The sequence below is a fragment of the Periplaneta americana genome, chromosome 5 (assembly GCF_040183065.1).
Source record: "Periplaneta americana isolate PAMFEO1 chromosome 5, P.americana_PAMFEO1_priV1, whole genome shotgun sequence".
In the NCBI taxonomy this organism is placed as follows: Eukaryota; Metazoa; Arthropoda; class Insecta; order Blattodea; family Blattidae; genus Periplaneta; species Periplaneta americana.
The window spans coordinates 179,334,619-179,362,473 of NC_091121.1; the positions used below are offsets into that span (position 1 = coordinate 179,334,619).

At 33.9% G+C, this 27,855-nt stretch overlaps 1 protein-coding gene across 13 annotated transcripts in view; it reads right to left on the reverse strand.

The window, feature by feature from the left end:
- LOC138700306 (CUGBP Elav-like family member 2) overlaps positions 1-27,855 on the reverse strand; it is a 1,672,689-nt gene that overhangs the window by 448,034 nt on the left and 1,196,800 nt on the right. The window contains exon 1 of one of the 13 annotated variants that reach the window (XM_069826851.1): positions 15,596-16,773. The exons of the other annotated variants lie outside the window; for them this stretch is intronic. Coding sequence (XP_069682952.1) covers positions 15,596-15,755 — 160 coding nt within the window. The 5' untranslated portion in view covers positions 15,756-16,773. Of the gene's footprint in view, positions 1-15,595; positions 16,774-27,855 lie in introns of those variants that run through there. 13 annotated transcript variants of the gene reach the window in all.

The following is a 27,855-nucleotide window of genomic DNA, read 5'->3' on the forward strand; positions in this document are numbered from 1 at the left end:
ATTAAGAGAGGAATTGAGTTAAAGAAGCCATTCTCATTTGTTCAAAGACGGTTCCATCTTTTTCTCCCAAGAGCTTCCGTGGATTTTAAAGGGGCACTAGTCCACGGTAGTAAAAGGACACGAAGTGAGACTCTCATGATATGCAGTTGGCACAGTACATTTCCCATAACGTTATTTTACTACTGCATACTATATCTAACGGAAAATTAGTTTAATAAAATGTGAAAGGGGACTCGTAGAATCCCTGTAACTCCATGACACGATTGTTTTTTAGGTTATTTTACGATGCTGTATCAACATCTCAGGTTATTTAGCGTTTGAATGAAATGAAGGTGATAATGCCGGTGAAATGAGTCCGGAGTCCAGCACCGATAGTTACTCAGCATGTCCTCATATTGGGTTGAGGGAAAACACCGGAAAAAAACCTCAACCAGGTAACTTGCCCCGACCGGGATTCGAACCCGGGCCACCTGCTTTCGATTGCGTGTTGTAATGTTTAGATTTCTGAGGAATTGGTTCTGGTTTATAAGGATTATGAATATGAGTAAGTGAAATTTAGTGTAATTTATGTGCTACATTACTGATTATTATTTCCCCTTAATTTATACACTGAAAATATACCATATCTGTACAAGTTCTTCAAGTGTTTCATCTGAAATGGGTTGTCGAAGTACGGTTCTCCGACAAGAGAAACAACTAATATAATTCAAGCAAGAAAGTCAGTCTATCCAGTTAGCAAACACCATTTATGTAACAACGTAAGAATCTGATTCGCTGCTGCAAGTGACGTCAGATGTAGAAATGTTCGTATTATTATTATTATTATTATTATTATTATTATTATTATTATTATATAATTTTTCGTTTTGGGAACATACTAGAGAGCTCGAGAAGATTAACTCCGTACGTAGATGAAATTATTGGGGATCATCAGTGCGGTTTTCGGCGTAATAGATCGACTATTGATCAGATTTTTTGTATTCGACAGATAATGGAGAAAAAATGGGAGTATAAGGGTACAGTACATCAGTTATTCATAGATTTCAAAAAGGCTTATGACTCGGTTAAGAGGGAAGTATTATATGATATTCTTATTGAATTTGGTATTCCCAAGAAACTAGTTCGATTAATTAAAATGTGTCTCAGTGAAACGTACAGCAGAGTCCGTATAGGTCAGTTTCTATCTGATGCTTTTCCAATTCACTGCGGTCTAAAGCAAGGAGATGCACTATCACCTTTACTTTTTAACTTCGCTCTAGAATATGCCATTAGGAAAGTTCAGGATAACAAGCAGGGTTTGGAATTGAACGGGTTACATCAGCTTCTTGTCTATGCGGATGACGTGAATATGTTAGGAGAAAATACACAAACGATTAGGGAAAACACGGAAATTTTACTTGAAGCAAGTAGAGCAATCGGTTTGGAAGTAAATCCCGAAAAGACAAAGTATATGATTATGTCTCGTGACCAGAATATTGTACGAAATGGAAATATAAAAATTGGAGATTTATCCTTCGAAGAGGTGGAAAAATTCAAATATCTTGGAGCAACAGTAACAAATATAAATGACACTAGGGAGGAAATTAAACGCAGAATAAATATGGGAAATGCCTGTTATTATTCGGTTGAGAAGATTTTATCATCCAGTCTGCTGTCGAAAAATCTGAAAGTTAGAATTTATAAAACAGTTATATCACCGGTTGTTCTTTATGGTTGTGAAACTTGGACTCTCACTTTGAGAGAGGAACATAGGTTAAGGGTGTTTGAGAATAAGGTGCTTAGGAAAATATTTGGGGCTAAGAGGGATGAAGTTACAGGACAATGGAGAAAGTTACACAACACAGAACTGCACGCATTGTATTCTTCACCTGACGTAATTAGGAACATTAAATTCAAACGTTTGAGATGGGCAGGGCATGTAGCACGTATGGGCGAATCCAGAAATGCATATAGAGTGTTAGTTGGGAGACCGGAGGGAAAAAGACCTTTAGGGAGGCCGAGACGTAGATGGGAGGATAATATTAAAATGGATCTGAGGGAGGTGGGGTATGATGATAGAGACTGGATTAATCTTGCACAGGATAGGGACCGCTGGCTGGCTTATGTGAGGGCGGCAATGAACCTTCGGGTTCCTTAAAAGCCATTTGTAAGTAAGTAAGTACTAGAGAGCTCATTTTCATTTATATTCATCTTATGCAAGAAAATTTGAAATATATTTTGAGCCATTTTCATGTCCAGTTTTGTCCATAATTTCAAATAATGACCTGTTAACTATTTTTACTCAAAATGTGCATTATTTTCGGATAAATTGACCCGTACATACTCAATACGACGAAAAAACGTCTAATATTTTAGGAGAATCGCTGAACACAAACTGATGACACACCTGGAAACCATTTTTTTTTCAGTAGGATAGGCCTTCCCTCGCGGTATAATATCTGAGCGATAATGAACGTTAGATTGGAAGTGGGTGGTACCTACTGCGCATGCGTTACACTGATAAAGTTGCCCCGGCCATTCGATATCAATGCGGCTTCCTTTGTATTATTGTTATTCCAGTTTTCTAGGTTAACGCCGGCGGTAAGAGAGAAGAGGGTTTTATTTCAATAATTAACACCGCCCGCGGGGATGGGTGGGAGTTTCTAGTTATGCGCCGTTGTCACGTTCCTCTCCTCCATTGTTAAACAACAGAATTGTAATACATTATATAAACACAGCGCCAATAATAACAAGACACAATCTTGCCACATAGAATGACTACGTGGACTCAAAACAGCTGTCACTAAAGAATAACAGAATCTGATTGGCGACAACGACGTGATTGGTGCAACACGGCAAAGAAACGCTCGGCGGTATTTTCAAATTTCAAATCATAAAATAATGAAAGGCATACGCTCAGTGTTGCCAAGTCAGCGGTTTTGTAGCTAAATCTGGTGTTTTCAGGACTATGATCAGCTACAGAATTTTACCGTCAGCGGCTAGCTATTTATTTGGCGTTTTTTGGTGATTCCGGCAGAGGGAGACGATATTATTAAGTTTTTCTTCTGTAAAGATGTTATAATTGTTTCTATATGTACTTGCGGACAACAATATTAGTTAATCACAAACTAGAGATTGATATGGTATTATCACAATTCTTCATTGTGGAAGTATAAAATATCAACGTTTTAAGTTAACTCGATTTGGTACAACCATTTCCATTTCCTGCCTCATCCATTGTTGTACAAATAAGGTATGCCACATTCGTTAAAATTTTAGTCTAATCATGTGGGCATTGTTTTTGTAAATGAATTGATATAATCATAAAGAGTAGATAATGAACTGAATTGTTATTTTCATTTATGATAACTTATATTACGATAGGCCTATTTAAATTATCATTCCGCATTGTAGTCTATGTAACACAGACAAACTTAAAATCAGACTCATTGTTAGCAGGCACGTCTCCAGCTCAGTGTGAAATCAGATTTCGAACCGACTGGTGTTGATTGTGAATGTGATTGTTTCCGAAGTGCCCAGTATATTCTTGATCTACTTCATTCAATTTTGAAGAAATATGCCGCGAAAAACTCCATACGTACAAAAGGTTAGAGATGTGTTGGGGGGGGGGGACATAGGCTAATGTGTTGAAAGATTGAGTGGAAGAAGTTGCTGATGATAGTTGGAAAGCTCGGCCTAAATGGTGTAAGGTGATATTGAAAGCAAAATATTCAGATTTAATTGTCCATACGATTTTACATAGAGCATAGAACCTACGAAGTGACACATACTTTCCATAATTTAGTCTACATTTTTATAAAATTCTCTAGTTCCTAAAACTATATAGTTTGTATTTCAAATTTGAAAGTGATGTGTTAAGAAAAATCTGGAGTTTTTCAACTAGAGTTTAGCGGTTTTTTTTAAGCTTGTGCAGCGGTAAATAGAATTCTGAGTTGGCAACACTGCATACGCTAACAGAATTAATTATTGCGGCAATGAGCAAGGTATCACTTGTATTTAGAGATGAGCTTAAACGATATTTTCAAGTATCTGTGACAACTGTGACTGTGACAGTTAAATATCTGTGACTTTTATCGGTGATTTTGTCACACCGATATTTTATATCGATACGTAGCATGAATTATACCGATATTTTGTCACACCGATAAAAATTAGCAGGAAATATTGAAGAGCAGTGAAATACGAATACGATTTCTCTATACACATCACTCATCAGTAATTTATATGGGAAAATCCAACAAAGAAATTATGTACATGTACCATTAACAAATAAATACTTACCTAACTGAACAGTAACATGTCAAAAGTTAACCTCATGTACCAAGAGGTTATATTATAGGTATTGAACCAGTTGATCATTTTTAAATGTAGTTGGGTATGGAGAAATTGAGGTTATATGATTACCCTAATCGTTTTAAAAATTGATCCTTTTTATTGTATATAATATAATGGATAAATTATTTTGAGTCGTGCATTAACATTATAATATTGAGTCATAGAATAAAAATTAATGAAACATAAGTATTCGGAAAAACATTGGAAAATAATTACAAAACAAAACAGTTGTTCAGACAGGATTTTACACAAGATTAAGTACTGGTAACCAATGGTGTTATTATTTAAATCGTGTAATAACTACATCATTATAATAAGATGGAGAAACTACCGCCAGATTGCTGTTATTGTATCATGCACACGCGCAAACCTACGACGTAGAAGAGAAAATATCAGTCGCAGAGTACTGAATACGGAGCAGATTTCGATAGCGATATTTTGTCACAGATATTTCGCGTCATCAGTCACAGGTTTATCTGTGACAAAAAAATACCTGTGACAAAATATCGGTTTGTGAAATATCGGCCATCTCTACTTGTATTAGATGAGGAATGTGATCAATGTTTGTAGTTTGCTGTATACGAACGCTAGTCCCTACTTCAATTATTGTAATGTCCACTAAAGTCACTCTTCGTTCAAGATGTTATAATAACTCACTATATCGCTGTGATGGGCGCTAGCTGAGCTGAAAAGAAATTGCTTGCAGCATACAGTAAAATTTTGACCGTTGTAATTGGTGTGGGACAGCTTAAAGGCCTCAAAGCGTCAAAGCTCGCCGCCTGTTGTCGATGATAGCGACCCGTGATACGTGTATCTGTGATACTGGACATCTGTATTTATGCGAGAATCTAGAAATCAGTCTTTTACTTCACAATATTATTCGTCTAATGTGAAAGTAACAAGCTGAAATGTTGACAAGTTTTCTCCGGAGATTCTGGTTCGAGTTACGAAGAATGTAAGCAAATAAAATTTACAGTGAACAGAAGCAGTGATTTTGCAAAATTTGTCGGAATACTCCAGGCATGTTCAGCGCGGGAAATTCTAACCTTCAAGCGAGGTGCAACGTATATTTTAAGCGTGTGCCTGCGTGCGATTCCGAGATTCTATATTACTGTTGCACTTCGTTTAACGGACACTAGGTCCGAGTTTTTCAAAAAATGGTCAAAAAATCAATTACAGTTTTTGTACGAAAATATTTTTTTGGGCGCTTAGGAAGTTGATAGTAATCGATTTTGTTTTACCTCTATGTATTCTTTGAGTTCAGTAGCGATTTTTATGTAGGCCTGGTCCATATGTCAGTATTGTATCTCTTCTCACAAATTTGCGTTCTTCTCAAAACTACATTTATGATGTTCAAAGTGCTGAATGAGCACGCAGGTTTTACCAAATTCAGTGAAAATATTCGTATGCGTTCATGCATTGCCTATATCAGGAGATCTAACGTTCAGAGACGTTAAGTAGCTTGGAAATTAAGAACTATAAAAATTATCATGTTAATAAAAATTGTGAATTAATAAATGCCTGGTTTTCAAAAATGCATTATGCCTGAACTAGCTTAGAGATCATGAATTTCTCAACCTTAACATATTGCCCGCGAATCAGACTCCGTGTGAAAAAAATTATGAACTTGCTGTATTTGGATGTAATGCGCATGGAGCATTTTGATTAGATTACTAATTTGCATAATTGAAATAAATTAACTTCGGAACTAGCAGTTCGACTGAGCTCAAAATTTGCACAAATCATTCTTAGTGCATCTAACAGACAGTTATAAATGAAAGAAATGGGATTAAAATTGTAAGAATTTCAAAACAGTCCCAGTGTCCCTTAAAGGCTAGACAGAATTTCCCGCGCTGAACATGCCTGGGATACTCTTTTAGTGTTCTCGGTTCAAGCATTCTTTCAATATGTTAAACCAAATCATACCGAAGTTCTTGAATTTCATTTAGATAACAATACCAATTCCTCATGTATTATACTTTTTTGTATTTGACTTTTTTATACAGATCCAGAAACAAAATTTGGGCCAACTGAATTTTCCAACTTCCAGTAACCACTGATCATGCACAGTATAACTGGAACCTGGAAAATTATGGTGGCCCAAATTTTGTTTCTAGGTCTATATGAAAATGCTGACACATTCCTCCCACCAGCGAACTCCTTGTACCAACTTCGTCACCTATATCACTTTTGCGGTTTCTGCATATTTATCATTAGACCTAATTATCTTTAACAATATGAAGAGTACAGGGGAAAAACATGATAAGCCAAGTTTTACAGTTTTTACAGGAGAGCAAGTTAAAAGTTTCAAGACCCATTAAGTTACATTCTATTGTCTCTGGGTTATCATTCTTCAAATTTCTTTGAACGAATGAAGTTGTTATTCTGAACTACACAAATCTACACTACCTGAGCTATTACATGACATCTAAAGCAGAAAATAGGTAATTTTAGACTTATCAAGTTTTTCTCCTGTGCTCTTCAATTCCTTGTTACTATAGAAACAGTCAAACATACGTTTGCATGTAATAGTAATATACGTTACAAGAGCAGTATGTTGACGTTTTAGTGTTCGAGGAAAAAATTGAAAAAGCGAAACGTAGTTGAGCTTTTTTAATTTCCGAGAACATGAAAACAAACATACCACTCGTGTATCGTACATTATTTTGTGCGAAGATCGTTTATTACATACCTGAAAGACGAATTTCTAATTAGTTGCAATGAAATCTCCATGTTGGTTTCTGTTTAATGACGGCAACTTCGGAAAACCAAGATATCATTCTTCAACATTATTGCTATAAAATGTTTTCTGTGTTTACTATACTCCAGCAGGCCGTCATATACGTCTGTCTTTTTTTTTCCCCCAGTCTATAAATGCGAACTTAAAACAAACGGTAAGGTTATGTAATGATTTATTTTTCATTTTAATATTTTAACAATATTATTTATATAACATATTGCAGTAATAACATCCGCATCTGGAATCTTGTTGATTTTTTCACGGCTTCCTTAATGTTACTTGTATCAGGAATGCAATAAGTTTCGTGGAGTAGTAGACTTTACTTAATTTTTGCAAATATTTAAAAACAATAATTAACATTGCAATTTAGGTGAAATTGCAGTGGTAAGTTTCCAATTTATAATTATGACTATGTTAAACGTCTCTAAAAATAATATGTTAAAAGCCTAAAGCAGTAAAATGAATGTCGCGCTTAAGCGGTAAGAAGAGGGAAATTGTTATGTGTGTTACGTTGGGAATACTGAATGTGGTATTTCACACTTACCGCGTATTGGTTCTGTGCGGAAAACAAGCAAATACGCACGATCTCGCACAAAATGTTTTAAATTAAATTTCACTAAAACAAGTCTCTTCACAGAATCTATGGTAAATCGCATCCATGAAATTTAATAACTTACTTGATAAGTTCACTGCTATTTACGGTTAACGAAATGAAGGCTGTATTTGGATGAATATATTGTTTACTCGTTTAATAATCACACACACGGCATAAGTTTCTCACAGGAACACCAAACCAAACAAAAATGAATAAATAATACTTCAATATGAGAAAATGTGTACAAATTAGAGGATTTCCAAAAAATGTATGCGACGGTTGTTTTTATTATAAAAAAAAATGACTTATCCGCATAAAATGCTGACGTATGGGGAACCCTAGGTCTGTACATATCCCTTTAGGCGACAGCTTGAGTTTAGCCCAAAGAAGGCCGACAGGCCTCTAAGTTCCTCTTCGCCAATCACTGTTCTTCAATTGTCGAAGTTGAATTTTATTACTATATGCAGGGCTGGGCAGGATTTGAAATACATTTGTATTTTATATTTTTTAATTTGTAAGGATTTTCGAAAGTATTTTGTATTTGTATTTGAAATACTTGGATGTCAGTATTTTGCCCAGCCCTGACTATATGTTGCCGGCAATTTCTTTTTCTTTTCATCTCAACTGCCGCCCATGATACCGATCCAGCAATACTCTTTAAAGAATATTAAATATTAAAATTTGAATTCTGGTACAATATATTTCATACTTCAACTAATATAACAATAAGGGAAAGCGCCAACGATCGGTGACGTTATACATAGAGGACGAAGTAATATGCATATGTCCTCATTTACACTCAGAAAAAGATATAAAAATTGAAATGCAGACTGCAGATATATCGAAGCATTCTATTCTGCTGAAAGATATTTCGCTAAAGCATGGGCGTCAAACTAAAAGAACGCCTTATAATGTATCACCTACGTCAAATGTGAAATATTGACGCAGAAACATGGGCTGTGAGTCTGAAAGATACAAAGTAGCGAGGATGTAATTTATGAGATACTTCACAGGTGCAACAAGGAAAAATAGAATGAGAAATGAAGACGCAAAAGAACAATTTCAACAAATACACAATGTCACAGTTAGTGAAATTGAAAGACATTTACGCAATGGAATCAGTACCGTACGTAGATATACAGGGACATCACTTTATTTTTACCAATATTTTTAACATTAACCTGGCTATATTCGGAAACACTGTTACCCCCTTCCATTACAGGAGTTAGGAGTTGCTAGTGCAATATGTAAACAAATCATTTTACTAGCTATAGGAGGAGAGAAAAGTAGTGTATCCAATTTATGTTACAGGGAAATACAGTATTATGATTTTCAGTTTGATCATTACTTTTATGGTATTTTATCAAAACACAGTTGAGTAATAGCAATTTTTTTCACAAACTCAACTCTTCAGGCGGTTGTATTCATTATGTAATGTCTACTTCATTCAGCATATTACTAACCTAATTTATTCCTGAGAATTTAGTGAGCACTTACGTAAGAAACCCAAATTTCTACAGCTAACTTCTTGACTGCCTTATTAGGACTTCCCTGCATCCTTTCTCTAGTATCTTCTACAGCATCTTCTGTCACTTTTGTTCCTTTCTGTACACTCTGTTGCTCTAAATTTATCTACCAGATTAATGACATTTCTACGAAAATATTCCGTAATGATATAATCAGGAAATTGTGAAAAAAACTGTTGTTCACATTCGGTTATATTGTAATTCCAGTTTCCATCATCGTCCTTCATACCTACAAACAATAAAACAAAACTCTCGTTTAAATAATGCTGTTACGTACCGTACCATAATACAGGGTACCGTACTTTCGGTAGCTCTAATCTTCACTTATGCTCAGTACACACAGATAAATTCAGTTATGCTACACACCATACCTGTGTGAAAATAAACTTCAATAATACAGTCCACACCTGTGGAGTAACGGTCAGCGCGTCTGGCCGCGAAACCAGGTGGCCCGGGTTCGAATCCCGGTCGGGACAAGTTACCTGGTTGAGGTTTTTTCCGGGGTTTTCCCTCAACCCAATATGAGCAAATGCTGGGTAACTTTCGGTGCTGGACCCCGGACTCATTTCACCGGCATTATCACCTTCATTTCATTCAGACGCTAAATAACCTAGATGTTGATACAGCGTCGTAAAATAACCCAATAAAATTAAAATTAAAACTTCAATAATATAAGCTCTTTCTTCTATAGAAAACGCAACATATTTCTGAAACACACTGTACTCTGTACTGTTTATTTCACTGCTAGCAACAGCGGCAGGTAAGTTTGTGTGACTGACGTTAGCAAGGACATTAGTGAAAGGGGTGGGAGTCAAGTACATTTAGAAACGCAGGTCTTAACATTTAATGCGGACTTCGTTCAAACAGTTTGAAAGGCAAATGGGTTCTCGAACGGCAGTTTCTAAAATAAGTTTCAATTTACAGTTCCGAAACGGACAAGGTCTCATAATAATATGGGGGTCTTGGATCTCTATCACACAAGGCGTGACCATCATGTTACAAGATTTCAATCACACGTCATCTTCCTCCTTCTAAGTCACATCAAAAATATACGTTATGTTGTGAAGTGACATCATTCACGACAGCAGTTCATCATGACGTTTCCAATACGCCGTAGTACGTGTGGAGTCTCCACTCTTTCGTCGGATATTGTATACTTGTCCGGACGTAGCGTTATGGGTGTGTGTGTAGTCTATCCCTCCGGGAAGTTTGTTGGCTGTGCTGTGAGTCATCTACAACTCACATCAGTGGCGGATTTATTTCCCAATATTGCATCATCATGTCGCACAGGACTTGCTCGGATACAAAGTTGCTGAGCACGCCAGTGGTTTAATCATATTCTACAGGAAAATCTTTATTTCAGGAGTTCCTGCTTCGTATTCCACTTCTAATTTCCTCATTATAGCATTTTATACACACATACTCAGCGGTCGTGAGAACCAATCCAGCGCAGATTATTGATGTATGATGTTTACAATGTGATACTCTTTGTGTGTATAGCTCACGTAATGGAAGTTTAACTAGGTTACAGCAAGTCAGTCACGTGTTTCAATTTTGGATATCGCGTTTCATACTTACTGTACGTTTCGTACATACGTACGTTTACAATGTTATGTTCTCTACTGACGTAATGAAACTATGTTTACAATGTTATGTTCTGTATTGACAATGAAACTATGTTTACAATGTTATGTTCTGTATTGACAATGAAACTATGTTTACAATGTTATGTTCTGTATTGACAATGAAACTACGTTTACAATGTTATGTTCTGTACTGATGTAATGAAACTATGTTTACAATGTTATGTTCTGTACTGATGTAATGAAACTATGTTTACAATGTTATGTTCTGTACTGATGTAATGAAACTACGTTTACAATGTTATGTTCTGTATTGACAATGAGACTACGTTTACAATACTATGTCCTGTACTGACATAATGAATAAGGAGCGGATTCCTATGTAATTAAATATTCTTTTTGCGTGTGATAAAACACAATTAACGAAGTTAAAAATTCTGAACATGAAGTTTCAAGTTTAAAACCGGAATTTTATTTCACATAAAAACACATAACTTATTTTCACAAAAAAATTATGTAAATACATATTTTCAGGAAATATATTATAAAACACATAAATCATGGAGTTTTTTTACTTAAATAATTTTTTTACAAGAACTTTTAAATATTTTAAAACTATATAAATTATATCACCCAGAAGTAAGTTATCTTTTTTAAGAATTCTTGGTTGCTTCGTGTTTCTCAGCGCTGTGTGGTGTATCCGTGATACATTTTCGTAATAGTATCGCCTCATGTTTTGAGAACTGCTAGGCAGCAAATCAGTGTTATTATTAGAGAATAAATTAACATGGACAAGGAGGAAAGATCTTGCAACACCTATAAATTAGGAATGTTTATTGTTGCTGAAGATGATTTCATTCCACGCTTTGTTTGTGAAACACAACAGATAAGAGCTCGGGTATGAACATTATTTAATTTAAACAAATCTCTCGCCTCTCGCTCATGTCCATCAAATAAGGCAATACCAATACGTCTTGTTGTGATTCCCTGTTATCGGGTTTCGTCAATCGATATCCTTCAAGATATACTGAAAGATGATTATTTAAAAAACGATTTGGCTTTCCTATTAGCAAATCTAAGCTTTTTGTGTGATACCATAAAAAACTCGAAACATCCAAAAACCTGTTGTCTGAAACAGGGAGGTGCGTGCCGTGGAAATTAAACTAGACTCGCTACCAGGTTCAGAAGCACAAGTACTAAGGGACAAATTCCAGAATGTGTTTGGGAAAAACAGTGGATATAAAAAAATGTGTAAAGTTGCCTAAGTATTGGAGGGTGTGCCTGTAGGTGAAATTGACGGTGCATATGTTTGTGACATTCCTCTCTTTAAATATGCACGTCTGACGTCCTGTGATGTGGAAAGATCGTTTTCACAGTATAAGTCGTTGTCCAGAGATAATCGGCATGCATTTGTGATGGAGAATTTGGAAATGACCTTTGTTGTTCACTGCAATTCTCGACCAACTACTAGCACTCAAGTGTGGTTGGTGAATACCTAGTAACATTTTTTTTTTCAAGCTAAGTAAGGTATTTTTGTCATATTTAAAAATATATATTTTTTATTTTTAGCAAATATTTTCGTACTTTTTAACACATAAAAAATAAATATATTTATATTTTTAGTACATAAAAATCCGCTCCCTAATAATGAAACTACGTATACAATGTTCTGTATTGACAATGAAACTACGTTTACAATGTTATATTCTGTACTGACATAATGAAACTACGTTTACAATGTTCTGTATTGACAATGAAACTACGTTTATACTGTTATGTTCTGTACTGACATAATGAAACTACGTTTACAATATTCTGTATTGACAATGAAACTACGTTTATACTGTTATGTTCTGTACTGACTTAATGAAACTACGTTCACACTGTTATGTTCTGTATTGACAATGAAACTACGTTTACACTGTTATGTTCTGTATTGACAATGAAACTACGTTTACACTGTTATGTTCTGTATTGACTTAATGAAACTACGTTTACACTGTTATGTTCTGTATTGACAATGAAACTACGTTTACAATGTTATGTTCTGTATTGACAATGAAACTACGTTTACACTGTTATGTTCTGTATTGACAATGAAACTACGTTTACACTGTTATGTTCTGTATTGACTTAATGAAACTCGGTATCATTTTGACCCATCTGACGGGAGATCACCGGTGTGCATGGCCAAGAAGAATAAAGAAAAACTCAAATGAAGTTCCCAAGGAATGCAAGAAGTGTTTCCGTTAGAGATGTGACAGAGTAAAGTCATGAAAACATTCTGATTTAAACACTTAAACGACAGTACACGTTAGTATTATTTTTAAGGTCTCAAAATGTGTATGCAATGAAATTTTATAGTCAACGTTAAGTCAACAATGCGTACTCAGCCTTTTTATCTGAATTTTGCTGAACATGATCTTCTAAAATATCTTCAATGTGCTACAGTTAAATTGGACACGATGAATACAGTTTATGAAATAACACGCTGCAATACTTTAATAACGAAGTGTTGTTATAACACTATGTGACCTTGTTTTTTATCCCATTTGTTTTGAATAATAGCAATTCGTTATTTACTACCCACTCAAACACTTGGATGACTATTCACAGACGATAAGAAAAGTATATGGTATTAATGAAGTATTGTGTAAGAAAAACAAACTGAACTACTTTGAAAAAAATTAATTTCAATAAAACTCCAGATGACAACACTTCAGAACAATGGTTTGTAGTTTATAGGTTTATATTATTAGCCCAAACGATCTAGAAACACAATAACAGGAAGACTAAAAAGAGTGCAGCTGTAAGTATTTTCAGTGTAATCTTTGACCAACAGCAGTAAGGAGAAGAAGAAAAAGAAGAATGACTAGACTACTCTAAGAGGAGGAGAGACGGAGTACAGATAGTGTAAGTTCTCTCTGATAGTTTGGGGTTATTACCACTATTCTGGATGGAAGGATTTTTTGTAGCATTTATCATTTTCCTCCGGGGACACCGGCATTGTACCCTAAAATAAGGTACGCTCAAAGAGTCTCAAGATATAACCAAATGTAAAAGTATCCAGCTTTCAGTTGCATTTTACTGAAAAGCTTCAATTAAATATCCTTAAAGTAGTTAGAACAGAGGAAAAACTAAAAAGTGAGTTCCAACAATAAAGGCTTAGCCTATGGAGTATAAGAACTTTAAAAGATCCATTCGAAGCGCTTGGAAAGTTTCAGCGTCAAAGGTATAAAACGTGACTTCCAATATGCTATACTTTTGTAAAATAAAAACTTCAAAAGATCCATTCGAAGCGCTTGGAAAGTTTCAGCGTCAAAGGTATAAAAAGTGAGTTCCAATATGATATATTTTTGTGAAATAAAAACTTCAAAAGATCCATTCGAAGCGCTTGGAAAGTTTCAGCGTCAAAGGTATAAAAAGTGAGTTCCAATATGATATATTTTTGTGAAATAAAAACTTCAAAAGATCCTTTCGAAGCGCTTGGAAAATTTTCAACGTCAAAGGTATAAAAAGTGAGTTCCAATATGATATATTTTTGTGAAATAAAAACTTCAAAAGATCCATTCGAAGCGCTTGGAAAGTTTCAGCGTCAAAGGTATAAAAGGTGATTTCCAATATGATATATTTTTGTGAAATAAAAACTTCAAAAGATCCAATTGAAGCGCTTCAAAAGCTTTAGCGGTAAAGGCCTAAAAACACGTTTCAATAAAATAAGGTTCGAAAATGGCTTGCGATGGAGTAAGATCTGAAAAAAATGGGTAGTCTCAGAGTTAAATTCTGTCAATGAATGTTTCAAATATCTCAGTGGAGTTCCAATTATTTCTAAACGAATTTCTAATTGTTCAAAGAATCTCAAAAGTAGGTTTTCATTGTGCAGCAGCATCAGAAGTTGGTTAAAATTTGATTAAGTGACGAAAATAAATACCAACTGAATAGAATCATAAAAACAGTTTTAAACAGAATAAATGTACCTCAATAAAACAAAGTATCAAATTTAAGTTCCCATTAAATCATTTCCAATAGTATTTCTAAGTCCATGTCAAGTGTAAAAAAAATTAGAAGTAAGAATTCTCGAATTTAAGTCGAAATAATCCAATGTGCTTAACGGAAGTATAATTTATCCTTAAAGTAGTTAGAATAGAGTAAAAACTAAAAAGTGAGTTCCAATGATAAAAGTTTAGCCTATGTAATAAGAACTTCAAAAGATCCATTCGAAGCGCTTGGAAAGTTTCAGCGGCAAACGTATAAAAAGTGAGTTCCAATATGATATATAGTAAAATAAGAACTTCAAAAGATCCAATTGAAGCGCTTCAAAAGCTTTAGCGGTAAAGGCTTAAAAACACGTTTCAATAAAATAAGGTTCGAAAATGGGTTCCGATGGAGTAAAGTCTGAAAAAATGGGTAGTCTCACAGTTAAATTCTATCAATGAATGTTTCAAATGCCTCAGTGGAGTTCCAATTATTTCTAAACGAATTTCTAATTGTTCAAAGAATCTCAAAAGTATGTTTTGATTGAGCAGTAGTCTCAGAAGCTGGTTAAAATTTGATTAAGTGCCGAAAATAAATACCAACTGAATAGAATCATAAAAACAGTTTTAAACAGAATAAATGTACCTCAATAAAACAAATTATTAAATTTAAGTTCCCATTAAATCATTTCCAATAGTATTTCAAAGTCCATGTAAAGTGTAAAAAAAATTAGAAGTAAAAATTCTCGAATTTAAGTCGAAATAATCCAATGTGCTTAACGGAAGTATAATTTATTTACTTAGAGTACAAAAATAGTACCGAGGCTATGGGGAGCATTTACCTGGCACTAGGTAAGGCATCTGTTGCTGATAGTAGCTTCCAAGTTGTGGCTGAACCCAATAGTAACTCGGCCTCAGGACAGGATAGTAGGCAGCAGAGGGTAGTTCAGCTCCGATAAGTTGGTATGGGTTATAGTAATGATGACGGCGACTCGACTTCATAATAAAGTGACGTCACACGACGCCGCGACGCCATACAGAAATCACCATCTCTAATTCCTTGCGTAGTTTTTTTTAAATTTATTCTTAAATCCTCACACGGTACCACCAATGTATGAAACACTTTCCTTTTACTGAACAAAATCACCACAAACGTCACACATTCACGAAAATTCTTCTGCGCAGGTCGACACACGTTTTTGTTATTCCTCAAGGGGACACTGGCTAGGTACAAAATCTGGGGATATCACTAGATATTATGTTGGTACTACTGTATTTGGTGTCCTTGTGATTACGATGTCATGTGCGAATAGTGCAATAAGATTGTAACTAACACTATTAAAAAGGGTTATAATAACTTTACATTAACAATTAGTGTTCAGACGACAAAATGACACTGAGTCACGAGAAAATGCAATATCCAGCAGGACAGAAAGCTTGTTTAGGGCTAAATACTACGTTTCAAATTAACGATTATGAAATTCTACAATTATATTACGTATACACAAAGTGCACATACAATTATGTGCAGAAACTGGCACCTTTAACACACTAGTACAAAGATTTTACATTAAAGAAATAAGATATTTTGATAGATTTGATGTAAGTTTAAATCTCTTGATGGTATTGTGAAATGCAGACTAAAAACTATTACCACAACTGACATCACAGAAAAAACATTTTCCTATTAAGAGACGATAACGACAACACTTTTGAAACACCTTTTCTCACACAAAAATTGCCTGTCATTGGTTGCTAGTCCTTACAATGTTTATTCAGCGTTTTTTCCCCGTCAGTTCACAGTATATATTTTACTCTTAAAGCAGTTTTCTTTAAACACCGGCGTTTACCATTGGCACAACGAAGAAGATGCGATGTTAAATGCGCAAATTATGAGTAAAGACACAGTCGTTCTGTATTTACGTGGCTACAGATGCGGAAGTGTCCACACACAACACACGCAGGTCTCTATGCGAAGTAAGTCCTATCGCAACTAACGACGGGCGGATTCGGTTCTCGTGGAAGCGCTCCCCGTATGTGTGCTACTGTTTAAAACACAGCTCGGCACGGCACGGCTCAACGGGACGGCCAAGCCAGTACAAGCGCGAACAAAACACAATCAGCCAATAAAAAACATGAGATCTTACTATCGCTACGCAACAGTGAAACAGAAGAAAAACATGCAACTATATTCTTTCTATTATTTTGCTTATTGCTGTATAGTTTCGTCCAACTAACAGCTTCTGTATCTTCTATGTGCCTTTAAAGACTTCATTCTAAAGTCTCTTCATCCTGAAATACAGTACACACAATTCATTCGACTCTCTTCATTTACTGAATGCCACATTATTCTCTCATACGTTGGTTTCTCACAGCTCAAGTATAGTCTTAGTAAAACACAAAACTACCTTAGAGAGAGAGAGAGAGAAATAACTCGTCCGGCCTTAATTAAGGATGACCACAAGGATCCGGAAAGTAACAGCAAACAAATATAATCAATTAAATATGAATATTGTTATAAAAATAAAATGTAACAATTAAGCACCACTAATTATCAATTATAAAATAAAATCTTAGAAGATGACTATAAAATTATACTTATAAATAAAAGATTTTATTTAAAATTAGCATATCCTTAATTAAGGCCTTCTGAGTGGTATAAATGAAACTGTATAATCTGCAGGGAATCTTTAAGAATTTGCGAGATGTTTTTTTGAATTTCAAAAGATGATATTGATAATTGTTTTAAAAAATTATATGTAAATTTTGGTAAAGAACTCCGAGAACCAAAAAAATAAACCTGTCACTGACCAATTGAAGAGAGGGATGTTATACTTGGCACTAAGGTAGGGAATACAAGGTTCATAAATGGCCCTCTTTTCCTGATCAACCTGATGAGCTTGGTTTAGATCTCTCTCCATGCTACGTTTTTTTTTAAGGTTGTGGTTGTAATCCATTGATCAGAGGACAATCGATATATCTTTCTGTGACTTTCAGAGCATTTTCTTTCACTGTAAGATAACAAACTAATGTAATTTTCGCAATTCTATTCTTCAGCTATAAAAACATAGGGGAACCTGTTGTACCTAGACACAGGTTGTAGCCGAGGACCCGTCCACATTTAACAGACATGTTAGAACCAAAATAAAATATAGATTAAAGAATGTAGTATGAAAAGTGATGAACATTTTTATATATAGAGCGAAGTGTAAGTAATGTCATTAACTTCAGGGGATTATTCTTTGATTTATTCAAACAAAAAAGTTTATATATCTTGATTACATAACTTTTAACACTATATCACTTCGGAATATATATTATATGTCTTTCTCGTGTTAAATTTTACTGTCAGACATGGAAATTCTACACATCCAACCAAAACGCCAGGAACCAAAGACACTAGAGCAATACGAAATATACAGATACACGAAAACACATCCAAATGAAATTCTCAACACACAACTCAATTTCAGAACACACACACTCTTTGATTCCACATTACACTATACAGTAGAGCCCCGATTTTCCGTCACCCTATTAACCGACCGGTGGATTATCCGACTGTCTCTCTTTCTCACTCCTTTTTTTTTTCTGCAGAAAAAAATATGAAGTACTCTACATTATATTAGGACGAATTTTTTCTACAGCTTGTTTTTTATATAAACCTTTACCCTTATACAGTATGATCTACTCTTCGAATGCCCGTACCGTCTAACTTCTATGCAAAATGTCTTCCACAGGTGTCAAAAGAAAACGTGTTGTGCTACGAAAAAGTAATAGTGGTTTGTGAAAAAAACTGTGGTTCACGTGCATCAGAATATGAGATAGGAACTACAATTGAGCGCGAATTAATGAAAAACAAATATACTTTATATAAGTATGTAATTCTACTACATGAGACCTGTACTATTCCTATCTTTCCATAGACAGCCGTCTTATGACGAGTTGCCAAACTAACTTACTATTATGACAAGTGTTGTATTGCATGTTTCCACGTATTCACTTTTTTTTTTTATGTTCTAGTGATATTTAACTTATTTTATATTTTTGTTTTCATATTTTCCGATAATGGTATATCTCTAATGTGATAAGTTGAGCTATATATAAACATAATTTACCTTACTGTGTATACTTAAAAATATTGTATTCATTGTATGCTTTGTACTGCACTATTGTATTACTACTATTAGTATTATTATTACTATTAGGCCTGTTATTATTATTTTATTTATTATTATTATTATTATTAATATTATCATCATTATTATCATTACTATTCTTATTTATTATTATTATTATTATTATTATTATTATTATTATTATCATCAATAATTTTCTTATTTTTTTATACTTTGTAGGCCTCATTTATTTTTGACCTGCTATTCACATTTTATTATGCTTTTTTCTTTCTTTCTGTATGTTATATATTATGTCTGATTTCTTCTTACTTGTTGTTTACATTTTATTATTATTATCTTATTCAGTTTTGTGTGTACTTTGTAAATTTGTAGTGTTTCTATAACGCAGTTTTTACTCCTGGTCGAGTGTTAGAGAAGGCCGTATGGCCTTAACTCTGCCAGGTTAAATAAATCATTATTATTATTATTATTATTATTATTATTATTATTATTATTATTATTATAAGGAATTTCCTTGGCCATTAAAAACTGGTCTTTGAAAACCAGACTTTTGATCCACTACCTAGCGTATTTATTTATTTATTCATTCATTTGTTGTTGAACATAACAGGCAAAGCCCAATTACAATGTTCACGACTAACAAATTAATTTATAAAACATAAACAAGGAAAAGGAAACGTACACTTATTAAAAACTGAAACAAAATAGAAATAAGAGAAAGGAAAAAAAGAGAAATTGAAATAATGTGTGAAAGTAGCTTCAAATTAACTAACAACAATATTCTGTAAAATATGATAACAAATAATTCTGTATCTAGAGAAATTCATATTGAAAATATCAACATTAGGATGAGGATGTAATTTATTGTATAACTGTAACATTTGGAAAACTGGGGAATTTTTGTGGGATTCAGTATTTGTCCTTGGTAGCCTATGTAAAATTAAAGCAAAAGACCACGGAGAAAATTACGAAACTGTATTATGCATTTAATTTATGAAAACCTTTTATGGTACGGATTATCCGATTTTTTTCGGTTCACCGTTCACTCCACCCCCTTCATTACCACGGATAATAGAGGTTCTACTGTACAAACACATCCCCACAGGAAACAAAACAAAAGGCGCCAAGACCAGCAACAACCAGTTCTGAAGAAGGCCAATAGCAGGCCGAAACATGTTAACCAGATACTGTAAAATTTTAACATGAGAAGGACATAATACATATTCCGAAGAAAGTTTAATACATTTTTGCTCGTTTTTGCTTTCTTTGCGAGATAAAAAATCGTTTTAATATAAAAGATTTCATAGCGTGTTTTGGAAAAGCCATTGATTTCATTCCCAATCTGCTCAGTCAATTTAAAAGAGCAGTGTATTATGATAACATAATTTAAGTTTTGTCCTTTAAATGTGCAGAAATTTGATCCGAACAAATGTAATTTTTCGTACAGCAAAGGAATTTGCTATAAAGCACACTTACATCGCAATATATTATTTAACAGTAAGTTATAAGATAATCTTCACCCGTTACAAACCAAAAATTTTAGACCTAGTCGTGACGTTTGAAAAACCCTCAGTAGCGGCGCGTAAGAAGAATTGCTAGGGAAGTAGACAATTTGTAAAACGATTGGCTCCCCCCCCCCCCCAGAATGGTTCCAGTCAGGTGTAAGACGTGTGAATGAACTCTAGGTGTCTAACGAAAATTGGCAAGGTCCAATAATTCCGACAAAAAATTTTGTTTTCGTTATTGTTATTGTTATTATTATTATTATTATTATTATTATTATTATTATTATTATTATTATTATTATTTACTTACTGGCTTTTAAGGAACCCAGAGGTTCATTGTCGCCCTCACGTAAGCCCGCCATTGGTCCCATAGCCTGAGCAAGCTTAATCCATTCTCTATCATCATATCCCACCTCCCTCAAATCCATTTTAATATTATCTTCCCATATACGTCTCGGCCTCCCTAAAGGTCACCCATTAAAAATAATGTGCATAATACACTGCCGTCTATTAGTATAATCCTTTTAAGTTCTTCTTTCACGTAATAAGATAGAAGTCAGTTATAAGTAACTACTTCAGTAAAGAGGTAAACAGCCTACTCATTACGATAGTCAATTTCTAACAAGTAAACTATTTCGAATTACACAATGACAGTAATTTGATGAAATGTTCAACGAACATATCTTGAGTTTACATTTAACGAAGTGGTCATGCTTCTCCAAAAGCAACGGTTTTACTTTTTCTTGATATTTGTAAGAGAAGAGGGAAGTTAATGTTATTCTACCTTATAATTTTCTAAAAGTTTAATGAATAATTTCTTTTCCTGCATTTGTAATTCATTCCGTCAATCCCCTTCCCTCACGATCTCGTATTTCAGGTAGCGGTCCAACGTTGCCTCGGGTCCTACTCGGTCTGTAACGTTACTATAATTTCCACGATCGTCATTACTTAAGTAACTGAAGTTGCATGGTCGCAGGGCTGTACAAAAGTGATACGGTATTCAACATAAAGTCGAGATGTGGACAGCAATAACTAGTAATCAAATAAAATGTAACCTTCACCAACATAATACTGTACGCCTACAAAAACTCAGTAAGAAATACTGTGCTTATTTGTATGTATGTATGTATGTATGTATGTATGTATGTATGTATGTATGCATGTATGTATGTATGTATTCACACTGAAATGGGTATATATCCGGTGGCAGTGGTAACTAATTACACTCAATAATGACAATAATAAACTGATTAATTAAAAATACAGTTAATAATAATACCAATAATTAATACTAACAATAATTTATAATAACAATAACAACAACAACAATAACAATAACAATAATAATAATAATAATAATAATAATAATAATAATAATAATAATAATAACAGGGAAAGGATTTATATGTAAATACATATTTACTTATAAAGCTAATATAATTTATATTTTGCATTATCTTTATGTTTCACAATGTGTAGGGTTGAAAAATCCTACTTTTATTTTCCATATTTTTCCATATTTTAGAGTTTAGTACATATTTTCGTTAATTTCCATATATTTTCCATATTTCATATAAAACAGTCCATATTATATTAGGTTTAACAATAAAACAAAACAAAATTCCATTAACTTTTAAAAATACATTTCAACAATAGAGATTTAAACACATGTTCAGTAATCCCTTTAACATCAGAGTTATTTGAAAATTAGCAGTCCTATCAACAATGGGAAAGTAAGTTACAAAACTGTATTAATTTAATTTAAAATTTTTAACAGACTTCAGTTGTGCAGCTCAACAGTTAAATGCCAGTCAGAGTACACATAGGTTCAGTTTTGTAAATCATACTATAAAGACGGTAAATATGCCAAAAGTACGTCATTCAGTCAATTTAAAATCAAAACTAACAAGTTACATTTCAGAATTTAAAGAAGATGGTTTATCAACTGACAATAAAATATTATTTTGTAATTTGTGTCAGTGTGCAGTATCATCTACACAAAAGTTCCTGGTGCAACAACACATTACAACTAGTAAACATCAGGCCAACAAACAACTAAATTCCAAGCAGAGACAATTGTTTTTAACACAACCAACAACATCGAATGTAAGATCTGAGTTTAACATCGACCTGTCCCGTTCTCTCATCTCTGCTGATATTCCTCTCTACAAACTAAAGAATAAGGTCTTCAGGGAATTCCTTGAAAAATATACTCAACATACAATCCCGGATGAGTCAACACTTAGGAAGACGTATGCTCCATCCATCTACGATGAGACAATACAGAAGATAAGAGATGAAATTAAAGATAGTTCAATTTGGGTTTCCATTGATGAGACTCCCGACAAAGAAGGTAGACTTGTTGGTAATGTAGTTATCGGTTTGTTAAGTGAACAATATTCTGAACGAATTCTTTTACATTGTGATGTTCTAGAAAAGTGCAATAACAAAACTATAGTTAAACTGTTCAACGAAGCTATGGGTATCCTGTGGCCAAAGGGTATTATGTACGATAATGTGTTATTCTTTATTAGCGATGCTGCCCCTTATATGGTCAAAGCTGGACAAGCATTATCTGTTGTATATCCTAAATTGACTCATTTTACTTGTGTGGCGCATGCATTTCATCGTGTGGCAGAAGTGGTCAGAGACAATTTCCCTAAAGTAGATTTGTTGATTTCATCAGTGAAAAAAGTATTTCTCAAAGCTCCCAGTAGAGTTAACGTGTTGAAAGAAATGTACCCTGAAATTCCATTGCCACCAAAGCCAATTTTAACTAGATGGGGTACATGGCTAGAAGCAGTTGAATATTATGCCGAACATATAGACTCTATTAACAATGTTCTCCTTGCATTGGACTCTGAAGATGCAGTCTCAATTGATACTGCGAAAACAGTTACCTGTGACATAAGTGTGAAGAATGACTTAGCTCACATTCAGCATACATTTTCATGCATCATAAAAACGCTCAAAAGTCTCCAAAATAGGCACCTTTCACTATCTGAAAGTTTTGAAATTATAAATAGTACTGTGGAACAACTGAATCGTGGTAGAGGTAAAGTTGCAGATGCAGTAAGAGCTAAGGTGGACACTGTACTTTCAAAAAACCCTGGATATGAAGAACTACAAAAGGTTGTTGCTGTGATGAGTGGTGAATCAACAGTGAAGATTAACTTGGACTTATCCCCAGCAGACATTGTGAAATTGAATTATGTACCAGTTACTTCTTGTGACGTCGAACGCTCTTTTAGTCAGTATAAATCTATCCTCAGAGACAATAGAAGAAGATTCACTTTTCAGCACTTGAAAGAAATGTTTGTAACCTATTGTTATGGTAACAGACAATAAAAATTGTGTTTTGTTGAAACTACATTGGAAGATAAGGTACGTCCATTATATTTTTTGTTTAGTTTGATTAAAATGTACCAATATTTAACGTACATAGTCATTTTTTTATAATTTTAAGTCCATATTTAATTCCATATTTTGGTAAAAATCCATATTTAATTCCATATTTTGGTAAAAATAACTACATATATATTTACATATTTCATATATTTTTAGTCCATATAAATCCGTTCCCTGAATAATAATAATAATAATAATAATAATAATAATAATAATAATAGGGAATATCCTAAATTAAATGAAGCACGAACACTTAAAATAACATTAAGTAAATCTAATTTGTATTTTAACCCTAAGTTCGAACTAAAACCCACGAGTATGATATGTTCATACCTGCACAAGTACCTTTCAGCACTACACTCATTTCGCTGTCAACTCACACACTGCACTGGAACTACGACACATTTCACTGATTCTATCCTGATTTCACTAACACTTCAAAAACATTTCACTGTTCAAATACTATGCACTGCCACTATAAACTATGAAGCTTCACTGACAGGAACACGTTTCACTGACACAACACACTTCACTGACACAACATAATTCTTCACTGTTACAACACTTCAATAACAAAATATCATAGGCCTACTGTGTATAATTACAGTCTATTAGTAAAATCCTTAAGCCTATTTTTTATTGTTGGTGAAGCCTTTAGTAAGTATCGCCATATGTCTACAAAAATCATTAACTTTTTTTAAAATAAAATGGGTGGTATGTATTAAAGGGATGGTGGATCGAAAAGCAGAAATGTGAAGGTTCCCTATAACTAGGAATTGTAAAGTTGGCTGACAAATAAATATCAAATATAATATCGTTGGTAACGGTAATTATGAAGCATCGGTAGAAAGACAAAACGGAAATACCACCATGAGTAAGTTTTCTCCAGTAGGCCTACTATAATTTCTATCAGAAATTCGCAGGATTTCAACTCAGGAATGCACGATAAAATATACAGTCCAAGAAGAAAACAGATTCAACAGTCTTTAGGCTAACGATAAGATTTGTCAGTCTCCTACAAAAATTATTATCTAAAGAAAATTCTATTTTATGTTGCGTAGCTCACAGCTTACACGAAAAACAATTAATGAATATTTCCATCAATCTTTTTCAGAATAAACGTAATAAACGTTGGATACGGAGGAACCGAAATAAAATCAAAGAATTCACTCGCAAGCTGCAAGCAATTTTTAAAAATTGAATTACGTCACAACACGTTCCAAGCGGAATTTGTTGAAGAAAGAAAACTAAGCACAAATTCTCCCACTTTACTACAACAAAATCCAATTCCCTCAATGCAGGCCCACCTGTTGCTGCCCTTAAAAATACTGATAAGGAACAACAATAAACTGAGAAATTAATCAACCAATTAACTAATGTTCTAACTAAACAAGCAACGTAATAACCAGTGAAAGAATTTAACATACCTACCAACAAAGTTACAAATTGGAAACCAAGTCATTTAATTACTAAGAAATTACTAGTACGTAAAATTTATCTGCATATCATTAGTTAAGTACAAGATCTCATCATAACAAATTCCACATTATACCCTACCACAAGACATCTTTACATTCTTCATCTTATACAGTTTCAGTTGCTAGAAATTGGAACTCGCTTCCGAGTGATGTAAGGGGTTGTTCGACAATAACTTCATTTAGGTCAAAATTACATAAATTCTTACTTAACAAATTAATTGCTGATTAATATTTGTTACTTATAATGAAACTAACATCTGTCCATTCTTATTATTATCATTAATTTCTCTAAATAGATTTACAAAACCTCTAATGGCAATTACATTAATATTCTCATTATAGAAATATATTTTAGATTTATATATATATATATATATATATTTTTTTTTCTCCCTGTAACATAGTCCTAGTAAGCTTATATTAAATTAATTTTGATAATTTTACTAGCTATCTCAAATCATAAATTAATTATAACTGATTGAATTAAATTAGCTCATAAATTAAGTTACTACTTTACGTTATAGGTTTATATAAATTTAAATAAATATGTAGTCTACTAGTCTTTAATACTTAACTGAAGAATATAGCTGGAGAACCTTTTAAGTGTAGTGTAAATATTTGTAATTTAAATATGTATTGTATTGATTAAGGCTGGCTGAGTGGAAGAGAAGGCCTTATGGCCTTAACTCTGCCAGCGAAAATAAATTATTATTATTATTATACATTAATTAAATGAATAATTACATCGCCAATTAATTGACTCAACTATCAACACGGGAATTATCACGCAAACAACCAACCATCCAACAAATTAATTATTGCCAGATAATGAACTTATAAACAGGGAAAACTCAAGGAAGATGAAGATGAAAGACACAAACTTGCTGTTAATGTTCTCATGCACCAACTGGTGGCAGCACTGTCCCCGTGGTGTGAGGGTAATTGACTGTGGCCAAATGTGGCTGCGAAGCCGCCTTGTTTTATTGACTTCCACTTCCGTTATTTTGTAACCACGTGCACGTGCCTCCACAAGTACTTGGATTAGCCGTTCATACTTGAAAGTTCACAGCACGGTGCTTAATCTGAAACAGGACTACCTCCTCATTGCAACGGCCATAATATGTCGTGAGAGACCCAAGGTACACAGCTGCATTCAATATGACGGCAGTACGGAAATACGTGAGTATGTGATAAAGCAATAAGTCTAGACCTCGGGTTTCAGGTTAAATGCCAATTTTTTTTTCTGTCGGGACAAACTAAAACTAGTTAAATATCTTCACATTTTATATAAAATATGAACGTTTGAAAGCGGTTTTATGGTGCGCCTAAAAATGCCAACTTTGTCCAATGGCACCTATTTTTAAGGTTCTAGAGTCTAAAACGATTAAGGAAAACACGGGAATTATACTGGAAGCAAGTAAAGAAATAGGTTTGGAAATAAATCCAGGAAAGACAAAGTATATGATTATGTCTCGTGACGAGAATATTGTACGAAATGGAAAAATAAAAATTGGAAATTTATCTTTTGAAGAGATGGAGAAGTTCAAATATCTTGGAGCAACAGTAACAAATATAAATGATACTCGGGAGGAAATTAAACAGAAAATAAATATGGGAAATGCCTGTTATTATTCGGTTGAGAAGCTTTTATCATCCAGTCTGCTGACAAAAAATCTGAAAGTTAGAATTTATAAAACAGTTATATTACCGGTTGTTCTGTATGGTTGTGAAACTTGGACTCTCACTTTGAGAGAATAACATAGGTTAAGGGTGTTTGAGAATAAGGTGCTTAGGAAAATATTTGGGGCTAAGAGGGATGAAGTTACAGGAGAATGGAGAAAGTTACACAACACAGAACTGCACGCATTTTATTCTTCACCTGACATAATTAGGAACATTAAATCCAGACGTTTGAGATGGGCAGGGCATGTAGCACGTATGGGCGAATCCAGAAATGCAAATAGAGTGTTAATTGGGAGGCCGGAGGGAAAAAGACCTTTAGGGAGGCCGAGACGTAGATGGGAAGATAATATTAAAATGGATTTGAGGGAGGTGGGATATGATGATAGAGAATGGATTAATCTTGCTCAGGATAGGGACCAATGGCGGGCTTATGTGAGGGAGGCACTGAACCTCCGGGTTCCTTAAAAGCCAGTAAGTAAGTAAATAAGTAAGTAAGTAAGTAAGAGTCTAAAATTGCCTATTTATATTTGCTACACATATTTTTTTAAATTTTAGTCTAGCAGTGAAAGAGAAAGTTCTGAATGACAAGGGTGGGTATGGTTCAAATATCCTGTAATAATTTGGTTGTAGGAATGAAGAAATTCCTGGAAGGCATCTCGTTTTGTGGAGCACTTGACCAGACAGTAGGAATGTGATGAATCGGGAGGCTGTAGTTCTCCCTAAAGAAATCAGCATGGCAAATATTGTTAGATTTAAATATGCATCCATTGCTTCGGTATCATGGGGAAGAATTTTTTTCTTATGAGGACTCGAACAAGAATTCATTCCCTAACGCGAGTCTAAGCAACAGGCAGGGACATCATTTGAAACACGTGACTGAAAGAAGATT